Here is a 14652-nt window from a genome sequence, read left to right as displayed (position 1 = left end):
TATATATATATATAACAAAAATATTAAAAAATTTCATTAAAAATATTTTTATTAGAAAAATAATTTAAATTACTTTATTAATAATATCATAAATTAAGTATATTTTTTCTGATAGATATCGAGTGTATCTTTCAATGATTTTTATTAAAACTAAAATAAGTGTAATACAACTAAATAGGTTTTTTTTAATTGTCTATTTATTTTAAAATAATAATTTATCTTCAGTTATATGAATTACAATAGTTTCAATCTAACTTAATTAATTTTATATTTTAAACTATTAAAAAAATTGCTTATAAAATATAGTGTTATAAAATAATTGAATTATTTTATCATTTCCTTTTATAAAATTGTAAAATATTTAAATCTAAAAAAGTATAAATTATTTTTATATTTTTATACATAATAAATTTCTCATATAATTTTATAAATATTTTAAATAAAATTAGAAATATATGTGAGACTATAACTAAATACATTTTCTCTTTTTGAATACTCTCTCGATGTTTTTTGGCATTTTGAAGAACTTAATTAGCCAACTATGTTTGTTTCAATAAAAATATTTAATTTTATAAATGGATATATTTCAAACATGCTTGAGAACAACAATGATCCATGCAAATGCATGAATACCGTACTAGTTTAAAAAACAAAAAATACCATACACTTTTTTATTTTATTTTATTTTTACTTTTTTATAAACAATAATGATTGCAAATATATTTCATTATCTATGCATTTTATTCATTGATGGAATTTTTTGGGTTAATTTTAAAAATAATTTCCACGATTTCTTCATTGGTAGATATTGATAATTAATATATATTAATTATTAATGGCTAACTTTTTTTAAGACAATAGTCAATTTTCTTAGAGTTTAAATTTATAAAATATATTATTCTTAATTATAAAATAAAAATTGTCTCTCATTATTATTCATGCTATATATTGTAAATTGATTAAATGAAAAATAGATCTATGTCTATATATATATATATATATATTCATTTATATCCTTAATTGATATTAAAAGAATTCCTTCCTTAATTAATATTTAAAGTGAAATATTAAAAATTATTTTAAAAATTACATTAATGTAATCAATTTAATCCTTTATTAATGTTCAATTTGATTAAATTAAATCAATGATTATCGTTAATTGTAACTTTTGATCCATGACTAAATATAATTAAATCAAATCAAGGGTGTAATGAAATTAAAATCTCAATCTAATACTTTAAAACTTCAATTATTTTTACATATAATATATAGATATAGATAGATAGACTGTAGTTGTCCTTGATCATGTAGTAATTTCTTCCATTGCACACATTGGTCAAAACCCTAAAAGAAATGTGTTAACAATATTTTCTAATTTTTTTCTATTTTCATATTTTTTTCTTTCTCTCTTTCTCAATTAATTGTAAAATATAATAATTTATTATACGTGACCACACATTCATTTAGTCAATGCATTTCTCTTTCTAATTTACTATAAGAAATGTTTTATTCTTATACAACAATATTTTCTAATTTTTTTCTATTTTCATATTTTTTCTTTCTCTCTTTCTCAATTAATTGTAAAATATAATAATTTATTATACGTGACCACACATTCATTTAGTCAATGCATTTCTCTTTCTATGTCAGTGTGCGGATGCTTCCCTCTTCTGTGGGAACAGCTGGCTAGCCAAGAGAAGTAGTGAAAAACCAATGATAAAATTATTGTGAGCAATAAATCAGATGAGTTTGAAGCCTCTATATATAGCCCCTGCAATATGGAACTTGAGCAATCAATTTTTACTTTTGATTTCACTGACCTTGTTTGCAAAATCATATAGCACCTCCACACCATTGCATTGTCTCTATGAGGAACAAACTTTCACACCCTCTTTGTCTTTTCCTTTTGATTTCACTGAGCTTGTTTGCAAAGTCAGATGCAGGAAGCCTTGTGGTGTATTGGGGCCAAAATGCAGCTGAAGGCCATTTGACAAAAACATGCAAAACTGGACTCTTCCACATTGTGAACATAGCATTCCTCTCAACTTTTGGCAATGGTACTCAACCTCAAATCAATTTAGCAGGCCATTGCTCCCCTGTGTCAAACGGTTGCAAAAGGTTAGGCATAGGCATCAAGAACTGCCAAAGGAGAGGCATCAAGGTATGTGGTGGATCTACATGTAATGGAGGATGTGCAAATAATACACCCTAGCTTGGCTTTGATAATATTATAATTAAATATCTTGAGTTTTTGTATTTTATCCCCTCTATATCATATATTTTAATCAATTATCCCAAGGTTCTTACTCTTTAGTATTTTTTTTTTATTCAAGTATTTGTATTTGAAAGTCGATTTTTTCTTTTCCTTTATATTATCATTTATTATGTATTAAAATCTTATGATTTTATCATTAATAATACAACCTTGAGTTAGAATTTGATATCATTTTTTAAAAATAAATTACCTATGCTAACTCGGGATTCTGGAGTTGTCACTTATTAAGGTTATGCTTTCAATTGGGGGTGGCACCAAGACCTACTCATTGTCATCCCCAGATGATGCCAGACAAGTTGCAGACTACATTTGGGACAACTTCTTGGGAGGGAAATCAAAATCTAGGCCATTTGGGGATGCCATATTGGATGGGGTGGATTTTGACATTGAAAGTGGTGAACTCCACTATGCAGCACTTGCTTATAAGCTGCATGACCATTATGCTGGTTCTAGCAAAAAGTTCTACTTAACTGCTGCACCACAATGTCCATTCCAAAACAACTTACTCCATGGAGCACTCACCACAGGCCTTTTTGATCATGTTTGGATTAAGTTCTACACCAATCCTCAATGTGAGTTTACCCCAAAGGACCCCACTGGGTTTAAGAGTGCATGGAATCAGTGGACCACATCAATTAATGCTGCTGGCAAGTTCTTTGTTGGACTTCCTGCCTCACATGCAGCAGCTAGAACGGGTTTCGTGTCATCACATGCTCTCATAAATCATTTGCTGCCTATAGTTCGGTCACCTAAATATGGAGGTGTTATGCTTTGGGATAGGTTCCACGATTTGCAATCTGGATATAGTGGTAAAATTAGAAGAAGCGTTTGAGTAATTCACTATAGTAAATACAAGTTCTAAGGAGTCTAGGAATTATTTCAAATAATTGTTGTTGACTAAGGAGTTAAATTTTTAGTCCTATTTTCTAGCCCTGTAATTAAATGTGACAAAAAGTTTATTCCAATGGAAATAAAATAAGAGTGTAGTTTAGAAAATAAAATATATTCGTGCGCTCACACATATTCTTTTAATGTGTGAATCCTAACTCCATAATTGCCGAACTCAAAATAGCTGGTAGTGGTAAGGTTCTAAGTTTTCAAGCTGGGGAGCAATTATTATTATTCCACTTGATTAGGCGGTGCAGTAGAAACTTTTTACTTGAATACAGCTTGCAATTAAATTTTAATGATTGAATAGGTACAACTTTGGCCCTCAACAATTTGAATGGCACAGCTTTTTTTTTTTAAATAATGAAGACAGGGGCTGCGCAAATTATTAAGCTATAAAAGGAGGCCGTGGGGTGCATTAAGCATTTAGAGTAAAATTTTGAGTATTAATTTTATGCCATCATTAAAATTCATAGAAGTCATGTGAGGTTACTATGTGTTCTGGGATTTTGAGTATAGCATATTATGTTGTATTTTTCAAACTTCATCATCATTTGGACCTTTGCATAGTTTTGGCATATTATTCTTCAAAAAAAAAAAAAACATTGGCATATCAAGTGTGTGCGTTTTCTTTATGTGCATGGCAATTGTCTAACTTTCGCTTCTGCTATAAGTTCTTTTAGATACTTGATTTCTTAACACCTTAGTTTTTTTCTTAATTCACCACTGCAAAAACGTCTTCCAACAATGGTTCTTAACTACATTGAAAGACGGTTCAAAATCATCTTCAAAGTCAACATTATCAAAAGTCAAGACTTTCGATGACGATTCCATTAAAAACCATCTTAGAAGGATATCCTTCTAAGACAGTTCTTAGATAAAAATCGTCTTAGAAAAGCAAAAACCGTCTTAGAAGGGTAGTCTTCTAAGAACCGTCTTAGAATACATTGTTAACTGCATTTTGCAAATATTATCGTTGCCCTTCTGAATGCATTTCAAGCAAAATAAACCACAGAATGACAATGAAATACAATAATGTTACATAAACCATGCATAATTCAAATGTCTTCTATTATATACCTTTATTTCCAGGAATATTGAAAATCAAATTGTTCTAGATCATATAAATAAAATACAATCTAGATCACCCCAACTTAATAAAAAACAAACATCTTTAGTTGATAGGATATAGGCCAAATCATAATGCTCATCACATCAACAAAAGTGTTATAACTAATCAACTTCAATCAGTACTCTACAGCTCAATTGTTCAAGAATGACATGCCATGGGAACTCTGTCAACTATCAACTACAATGGTTTCAGAAAGGAAATATATTCATAAAATATATTTCATTGCATCTCTCTCAAAAGTCTCATAAGTCTGAGCCTCTAAATTAACCATCAAAGGTTACAAAACAATAGTAAAACTTTCAAAATTATTTATCTCAAAGTGCAGAATAATCAGATAGTAACATAGAATCCAATAACAACATAGAAAGAAGCATGGAAAGGAATGCTTACTTGCAAAGGTGACTGTAAAAAATCCATGTAACCAAGCTGGCATAAGATATTGAGAGGGTTAAGCAATATATAATAACATATAATGCTATGCCTATAAGTTCAACAAATGTCAAGATAGATACCTCAAAACGTTGCTTAGGAAGAGGATCCATTTTTTGGTAAAGATATCCAACGTAGTCCAGATATGGTCGCAAGGGATGTCTTTGTGAATCTGTTAAGCAAAAATACTGACTATAAACAGAAGACTTTGGCCAAGGGCAACATATTTGAAGAAACAGTGGAACATCAAATCACAACTTTCACATTCCATACATGAAGCACAAGCACACACACAAAATGGAAGAAGAGATCCCTAAATATATTACATAGGCAATACTGAGGGTTCTTGTAACCTAGATGCAAGATAAATAAAAGTGGGATCATAATAATTAGGAAAACATTGAAAAATAAGTTTAAAGGGAAGAATAAGATATTCTAACTACTGATCTTCAAAATCAAGATAACAAATCTAAAAACCAAGAAAAAGAAAATAATTGTACTAGAATTATCATTTGCATCCACACTTGCTTTTGGATGAACTGAATTTCCATATATAATGATCTACACAAATGTTTCAAATTATCATTCAGTACCCTTTCGATAGAAAACAAAGACATGGAACTTAAATTTTATATGTTATTATCAATGAAGCATAAATGCATTATCCATAAAACAAGAATTGTAAGACAACAAGACAGTAGAAATCCTCCCAAAATATTGCTTCAATATTTAGAATACAACATTAAAAGAAATTAAATGGTTTACCTAAATAGAATGAATAAAAAAACCAGTAACTAAACTCTGGTGATGCTTGGAGAGCCATGGAGAGCCATAAGAATTAGTTAGAAAGCACTGGCAAAATTCCAATCAAAACAAACCATTATGACTTTAGACAAGAAACATCATCACCATTGTCGATATTTGAAAAATGCCTTATCAACAAAAGTTATACTTACATCACTATGTAATACAGCTGCTCTAAGAGGCTCCCTAAACCAATGTCCTAGTGAATTTGGGGAAGGAAGAGTACTCCTAATGAATAAATTTCCAAGAAAAATGAACAGGACTTAGGAACTCAAAAAAATTGACACAATTATAAAAAAAAATTAGGAATTAGGAACAAAAGTCCTATTGAAAAAGGAGTCTGCCTGTCTTTATCCAGGGCCCATTGACGTGCCAATACAAGTATCTTCTGGGCTATCACCTGAGGGCTTAATCCAACTCTAATGGCATGAACCACCACCGTTGTAATCTCATTATTGTACAAGTTATCAAATACATGACATAAACAAGACAAACCATCTACGGTGGGCCAAATAGGTATGAACTTTTCTCTTAATAATGCTTGATGACTTTCCTAAGCCCTCACTTCTATGAGTATCTAGATCTGCCATTTGACCAGCTTGAAGAAACACTTTTGTTTTACCAATCTGCAGCAATTAAAGAGAACCGGTTAAATAAACCACAAAATAGAATAAAGTCTTGTACAGAAAATCTGCAATTACCTCATGTAACAGTAAACATTCATGGTAGTGAGCAAAGATGGGCATAAAATAGAAATTTGAGTTCATTACACACTTGACAAAGATATAAAATAGTTCTTATTCCCAAACCAAAACTATATTTGCAAGATTATTGCCCATAGAATGGTATTGAAAGGTGAAAGAAGGAAGAAAAGGAAAGGCTATTGCTAATCCCAACAAAAACTCCAAAGAAGTAACAAAATACACCCAAATAACTTATATTTTATGAGTTTCCAATAAGTGTAACATTATTAGAGCTTGGGAGAATATAGATTAGGAAGTTTTGCCAATACTTAGGTCAATGAAGATGTTTGAGTACATAGCAATTTTCTTATCCAAGTGATTCAAAGTAAATAGATTAAAAATTATTATTCCCCATTTCAAAAACAAATACATCCTAAACTCTATTGATCAAACTCAAATTGAAGAGTAAGTCTCTCAAAGAATTAAAGGTCTGATCACATGGTAATAGTTACCTGATAGCCCTTAAGCCCAACCTTCTCCAGAATTCTTTTGCAAGCAATGACCTCATCAGAACTAACAAAATTAAAACGAGAAATAAATCAGGGTTTTTAGAATATTTTAACTAATAGGCCTGATAATGAAGATTAACAACTTAAATACCTCCCATCCAAAGCTTCAGGTGCAAGAAGTCCAAATCAATCCGCAAATTCATCAAAACAGCTTATCCTAATTGCCTCCATAACTCCCTACAATTGGATATACTATGTAATCAGCATATACTCACATAGTTACATGTTGAAACTTCAACTACAGTACCAACTAAATGGTCCAAAAACAGGAGGGGAAAGCAAGTCTTACCCCACATCGCAATTGTTGCAAAACTTTTTTATTCTAAAAAATTGTTGGCTTAAGATGATTATTGGGTTTAACACAGTGAATGTAGTGTGGCTCAGTGGCACTCAAAGTTTCAAGTAGTGCTTGCAATTGTTGCTGCAGAAATATGAAGGATTACAAAACTATAGAGTTTAAGGAAGAAAACAAAATCATGTGTCTTTAAATAATGGGGAATAAGAAAACAACCTTAAACCGGGAACCTATCAAAGAGAACTTTGATTATTTGGATGATTCTTCGGGTGAAGGGGGGAACAAACCAAACACAAAAGGGCATTTGGAAGCACAAAGAAGTGTTTGGTGTTCTGCAACAACATAATCTTTGTTGTTGACCAGGAACAATTCAGTTTGATACGTGACCTAAAATTGACACAGATTAGGCATGTGTTTTCCAAAGTATAAATAGATCACATCAAGCATTCTAGTCTTATGCTACACCAAGTAACTACCCCAAGAAGTTATATATGCAGAAACAAAAAAGTACTAATATTCCAACTTACATCACCCGCATAATGGCAAATTGTGAAGTCACTACGTGCCAATTTGGGTTTTCTGAACCTTTTTATGGTTTTTGAATGTCTGATACAACTTTTGGAAAAAAGTTTCATGTGTTGATCTAGGAAACATACTACAAAACACATGGACATATAGCTATCGAGCATCAACAAAAATAGTATTGAGTGATATTGAGATATTAAGACCTACAATACCAATTCAAAGGTGTAGTACAAAGTTTACTTACCAAGCTTCATAAACAAGAGCGATAATGCCACCAGGTTTCTGAAAATTATACAGCAAAAAATTGATAAATAAAAAATTTAGTAATGACAAATACATCAGCCTGTAAAGAATAATGGCAAAATCATTAATAGCACCTTGACAAAGTAGTAACATCAATTCGTCTACACAAAATTTGCTAATATAATTTTAACTTTCAAGGTATTCATATTTTCCTTTCCCTTTTATATCAAAATTCTTATCAAAACCTAGTTTCTTAATAGACATAAATTGACAACTTTTAACATTATCATTTTGAACTATCAAAGAGAAATGAATTTGATCCTTTTATGTCTATCATTTGACATTAGACAAATATACGTAGCTTGAGTTTGAATTATCACATAAATCATGTCAACTTTGATTTTCAAAATATTCCCTCCATTTTGAACATATATGTAAGGAAGAAATGAAAAACCTAGGTTTACCTTCCTTGTGAAACTAATTTGCATAACATCCATAAAGGTATGAAGGGAACACTGAATTACTCAAACTTGGTCCTCAACTCAGATCCCTTGTTCCCCACCCATCCAAACACTTGACATTAAGCATACTTTCTTGAAAGCACCTAAATTTAGGTTTTCATTAAAATGAAACTCCAACTATCTTTTATCCCATATCTTCTATATAATATGGTAAAATGTCTATCTTCAAAATAAAAATTTTATTATTAAAAGGGCACTATAGTTATAATGAGTAGTTGTTTAAAATTCTATACCTCCTCAAAAATTAAGATGCTAGTTTCAGTGCGTAACTATTTGAAATTTTAAAATTCTTATGTTTCCTCTTTTTTTAAAAACAAGTTAAACTTATTTGCCCTCTTTTTTTAATAATTTTAAAAAAATGATAGGCATACTAGTGCATGCCAAGACTTAGTTTTATGGTGAAAAGGAAGATACAGAATCATTTAAGTTACCATAAAGTGATCAAGGAAAATAATTTTGGCGCCACAACATTCCTCTACCACAAAGGCACAAACCAGTTCGCAAGCTACTACTTTTATTTACAACCACATATTATAGTGGGTTTGAGAACCTACCATATTATAACCATCACCCTTCACATTTAGTTCATACTTTTCAACAAAAGGAACATCTTATATAAAATATTGGTACAAAAGATAAAAGCCAATCAACTGAATGATTGTGGAGTGACTGAGTGAGAAGGAAAAACCTTTTCAATGAGATCCAGAACATCTATATCATCAACAAACTCAATGTAACTCCAATTAATATCCTCTTTTTTGTATTCTTCTTGCTCTATTTTGAAAACATGTTGCGGATCAAGTATTTTAAGCATTACAAGAGCATGTGTAAAATCAGTAAATATAATAAGTATCCTTATGTTTGTTTCGAATATACATGCAAGAGATGGCAGCAACCATTAAGGATACAATCTTTATTTTAAAAACAAACTTGATTAAAATGTTGTTGAAGCTTTTCATTGGTCAAATTGATACAAAATTGCTCAAAGCTGCAATGTACAAAGAACAACTAATTATTAATAAAATATCTATAAACTACCACTACCGACAAGGCAACAAAATTTCATGAGAAATCATTTTAATCAGAAATATGCTTTGGATAATTTTAAGGGGGTGAAGTGGACCAATTCATAATGGAGTGGAGCAATATCTCCATTGTTTGGAAATCATAATGGTAATTAATGTCATGGGATGGATTACAAATTTAACTTCAAATACTACCCTTTCTTGGATGTTCACCTAATGAGATTAAGCCAAGTTAATTACAGAACAAAAGGTATACCACAAACAATGCACCTATTAGTCTTAAAACTCTCAAAACCATAAATATCCAGCACACCAATTAAGGACTTTGAGTTAGAGTCTTGACCAATTGAATTATTTATTTTATCCACCAGCTTGCAAAAGATAACAGAAATTTACAGAAGTGGAACTACAAGAAAATTGACCAAATTTTCTAGTGAATCCATCTTCACTATAGTGTCCAAGTAGATACTCTTTCAATTGTTTATCACCTTTTCATTTGCTAAATAAGGTAAAATGGGTTATCCATACTCTTCCTAAAGATGGGTTGAGAGCTTTCCAAAAAGAGTATGTAATTTGATTCCTAATTTCCTGTAATCAATACCATTTCATCACAATGTCAAATTAAACAATAAGTATAATTAATGTGTAATTTTCACTAAGTTTTTACGCCTATTAAATTCTGAGGGGTAAAGGATGTTATAAGGAATTTTCAAACTTTTTTTAATAAAAAGAGAATTTTCCTAAGATAGAAAAGAGAGGCAGAAAACCAAGAGGGTAAAAATCCTTGAGAACTAAACCAAGAATAGAAGGAAAGAAAACTAAAAAACTAAGTGACAAACATGCTACACAACACCAATCATTTATGAAGCTACTATTCTGCCTGGTCTTCCAATTATCAAGGCTACCTTGAAAAAATTGCACCCAAAGAAAAATTCCATTTGAGGAAAACAAACACTTCAACAAAATGCCTAATTGGTCCACTGAAAATGCCAAGAGAGCTTATCTCCAAGCACTCTAAATGGTAAGCAACAAGAGCAACAGATCCTACACTTTGTAATTAAATTCCTACATCCAATTAAGATGGCTTTTGTCTTATGTTACTATTGTTTCTTTGATCCCACAACATGAAGCATTTAAATTGTGATCACAGCCACATATCACAATTTCATTGCAATCTTTAACATTGTGGGAAATCGTGATCATTTGTAGCCGATGTGACCATAATTATGGTTGCAAAAAACTCTAAAATCTTCATATTGTAGTTGAATAATGTTTTAGAAAGGGATGTAGCTGCCAAAGGGCAATCAATGTTGATAGTTGCTGACACTGCTACCATGATATGCAGCCAAAGGGCAATTAGTTGATAGTTGCCAACATTGCTAATGAATACAACTTTAACATTATGGTGATGTCTAAGTTAGCCTAAGCTCCATTTATGTTGTGAAGTCAATATTATCAATCGTGGCTTCCATGCCAAATTAAAGGTGTTCATTTTTATATTCGTATAAATATGTCATGCATAAATTACCATTACTTTTATAAAGAATATTTTATCAATATAAGCTTCAAAATGAAGTAGCCAAGTAGTGCACCCAAGAGGCAGGAATTACTCTGCCTATTTTAGAAGGTTGAAATGCTACACTAAATACTTACTAATAAAATTAAAGTAATTACATTTGTAATTGCTAATTTATTAAATAATATGTATTTTCTGGTATGAACGTGGTTCTTTTGGCTTAGGGAAAGCATATTATGTTGGTTCTAAAAAACTAAATTTCTTACATTAATGCTTATGATACCAATAGGGAGGTCATGCATAATGGGTTGGTTCCTCATGATTTCTTTTTAATCTAAAGTTTACGAATTTATTAACTCAATTTTCTCCTTATTTTTCCATGAATATTGCAGTGGGGGTATCAAATTAGTGCTAGCTTAGGTATTGAAATTGGAGCATTTTATATAGAAAGGTCCATTCTTTAGAAGATCTTATCATTAACATTTTACAACCGCTTAATTCTTTTGTCTTTTTCCTTGCAATTTTCCTTCTTTTTTTCAAAATATGTTTCTCACTCATTGGTAAACAAGGATTAGGGTGAGTTTTTGGAACATTTTCTTGTTCCTTTTGCACCAATTCTTCTAAAATATTAAGCTTTATAATTGCAAAAATATTCATTTTATATACCAAAAATCAAATGTATATGAAAAATAATACTTTTTTATTAAATATTTATAGGAAATTAATTATCACCTAGAAGTTCCACACAGAATTTTGATTGTAATTTTGTTCAAATACAAAATATCTTAATCCTAACATTTACTGATTGCAATAATTATGATATAATAATAGATGTCAACTTAATGTCTAATAAGAAAACAAGTGTGATACTTTTTGACATACTACTGGTTCAGCACAAATGGATGGTGAAGTGTAACTAGATGAGTCTCTATCATACACAGAATTGTGGCCAATAATGTAGTTTTTCTCATGTAGTGTGGTGCCACAGTGGTAATTAAATTTGGATTTCATGCATTGGTTACTGCAAGGGGATCTTAGCAGAGCTATTTTTCACTTTGCTTTAAGATTCAGTGGATGTCATGGTTGTATGATTAGTCCATATGTGGTTATTATATGATTTCTATATTCGGTTGCAGGGGCAACATATATATGTGTGGTTATTATCAATTAAATTTAGGGGCTGGTGTGATTTGTGGGAGTCTAGCATTTTTTTCAAATTCAAAACACATATATGGTGTGGTTACATGGAATTCACCCTGTGACAAACATTTATTTTTAACATATACGATTTGGGCAGGTGCAGCTACATCCCTTTCTAAAACTGATAAGGTTCATAACAAAATCAGAACATATGTTTGTTTGTGTTTGTCATTAGAATAGGTTTAGGGGTTTCTAAATGCAAAGAAAAGAAACAATGTTATTTGTTACAAGGAGTAGAAATAAACTTTGTGGTTTATGTATTTCTATCTCCAAATTCTAAAATTGTCATATTGGAGTTCTATTTCCAACAACAGTATTTTTAGGAGTCCATATCATATGATACGTATCCCCGTTGTTAGTAGAATAATTAGAGAGTTAGTTACTTGGGGCAAGGATAATTAGAGAAATAAGGCATGTTGCTTATAAATAGGTTGTTGTGGGAGAGTTCAAACCTTCCAAAAGTTTAGAAAATGATTTTTACTCTCTATAATTCTGGTTTATTTACTGCCACCATAATATAAACCACCAATCAAGGTAAAAACTTAGTGGATCATTTTGAGTTTGTGCATATCAAAAATGCATAAACTATATTAGAAACGCACAAAGTCCAAGTTACTTAACAAGGTTAGTTTAAGGGAAGAGGGTTATTCAAGTGTTATGTGGAGTATTTTAACCATATTCTTAGTTAGTGTGACATATTTAAACAAATTATGTTTAATTGCTTAAGTACTAAAATTTTCTAGCTTACATTTTGGTTGTTCTTGTAATGGAAGTTAATTGATATATGCCCACCATAGGACCATAATAACAAATAGAGAAATAAAGTGCACCTCTGTTTCTGTTCTTTCTCAAGTTGCTTGCGAGCAATTTCACCAGCTGTGAAACCAAATGTGTCAAACTGTGAGGTTGTCCCCTAAAAATGCCTTTCCAATTCCTATGATACATGTAAAGGGTGTGTTAAGTAGTAAAAAAACTTAATGTATGAATAAAAAAGTATATTAAGTTTAATTCATCACAACTAATTAATATTTACAGAAACATCCAGCAAGTAATTAATTATTACCACTTTCAAAGGGATTGTGATGCTAGGTGAGTGTAGATTGTACTTGAAGTCAGTTGTTGTTATTGTTTCAGGTGGTAAGCAGTGATAGCCAATAGAGCTATCTTGACCCTTTGGGTCTACTATGCATAAATGATTGACATTAGCAACATAGGAAGTGGATGAAAAAAGAGTGAAAAGGAAAAGAATGATAATCAGAAACATGTTCTTTGTGTCTTATGAATGGATATTTAGCTTGTACAAAGGAATATGGGATTGACTAGCTATTTATAACCATATTCTTACAAACCAAAGATATAAGTTTGTAGAGTTATAAAAGTAAGTCCTTTAAGCCAATAAATGTTATTAAGACCCCTAACCTAACCAAAAACTACAAACACCATAAATTGACAGAACACAAACAATAATAATATCTATCAAATTCATACATCAATACATACTCCTTTATAATCAGTGCTTGAATTTTAAGGAATGCCTTTTAGAATTACATTACCACCAATTTTGCAAGAATATGTTCTTAGAAGTAGACTAAATTCCAAGAAACCACTACGATTCTATACATCAATAACTGACAAACACCAGCAAACCAAACTAATTAATTTCTCAAATTATACCTATCCATGAACAAATTCTTATTGTACGAACCCTACTCACTCTAAACAAACAATTTATGCTCCCAATCACTCTTAAAAAATATATAATAACAAGATCAGGAACAAACAAGATCAGTCGAAGTCATATTACTAAGTGAAATTAAATTTCAACGTGGTTGACAAATAATTAAGAATGTGAAGTTAACTCTCACCCTCTCTTTGGAGTCTATCACCAAAACCTTTTTTTAGTGGACAACCTCTATTAAGGTTACACTACATACCAGTCCAGTAGTAGTATGGAGGATTTTTTTCTCGTTTTACCACTCCTTGGTTTTAGACAACAAATGAAAAAAAAAGTATCTAGTAGTTAGAAAATGTAAAGAACTATCATTCCTCTCTAGAAAGCTATCTCACATCACGTTCTACTACCAATTCAAGATGCAATTATGACTTATAATTAAACATATATCCTAAAACAATTTGGATGATACGTTACATATTTTTGTGACTAACTTCTCAACGTTCCTACTTTAGTAATGTACATGGTTTTAAAATTTTCCTAGTGCTATTGGCTCCATTCATCAATCAATGAGCATTGTTTTGGTTTCAACCATTCAAATCAGCGAGTGATCCAAACAATGACTTCACTGAGTTCAACAAGAAGGAAGAACCTGCTTTGAGGTCTTCTCAAGTGCCTACATTTTTAGAAGGATCAAATCCTTATCAAGAAGCATACATGAGTAGTGAAACAAAACCAATAGTAGTATTTCAAAAGTCAATGCTTATTGCGTGGTACTTATCTGTTTAAAGCTACCCTTACAGAAAAAGGCTAAGCAACAAAATTTTGAAAGATGTACATTTGCAAAACTTGTACAACTCTAGAATTTGGTTAGA

General features: G+C 30.8%; 1 protein-coding gene across 1 annotated transcript; it reads left to right on the top strand.

Moving 5' to 3' along the window:
• The first annotated feature begins 1775 nt into the window (after nucleotides 1-1775).
• On the top strand, nucleotides 1776-3260 carry LOC114412287 (basic endochitinase-like). The gene is made up of 2 exons (XM_028376115.1): nucleotides 1776-2161; nucleotides 2505-3260. The coding sequence occupies exons 1-2, from the start codon at nucleotides 1868-1870 to the stop codon at nucleotides 3105-3107; spliced, it is 897 nt and encodes a 298-aa protein (XP_028231916.1). The 5' UTR covers nucleotides 1776-1867; the 3' UTR covers nucleotides 3108-3260.
• The last annotated feature ends 11392 nt before the right edge of the window (nucleotides 3261-14652 follow it).

This window comes from Glycine soja, chromosome 5 (genome assembly GCF_004193775.1).
Source record: "Glycine soja cultivar W05 chromosome 5, ASM419377v2, whole genome shotgun sequence".
NCBI lineage: Eukaryota > Viridiplantae > Streptophyta > Magnoliopsida > Fabales > Fabaceae > Glycine > Glycine soja.
Note: the sequence above shows the minus strand (reverse complement) of the source record. Positions and strands in the feature narration are given on the sequence as shown.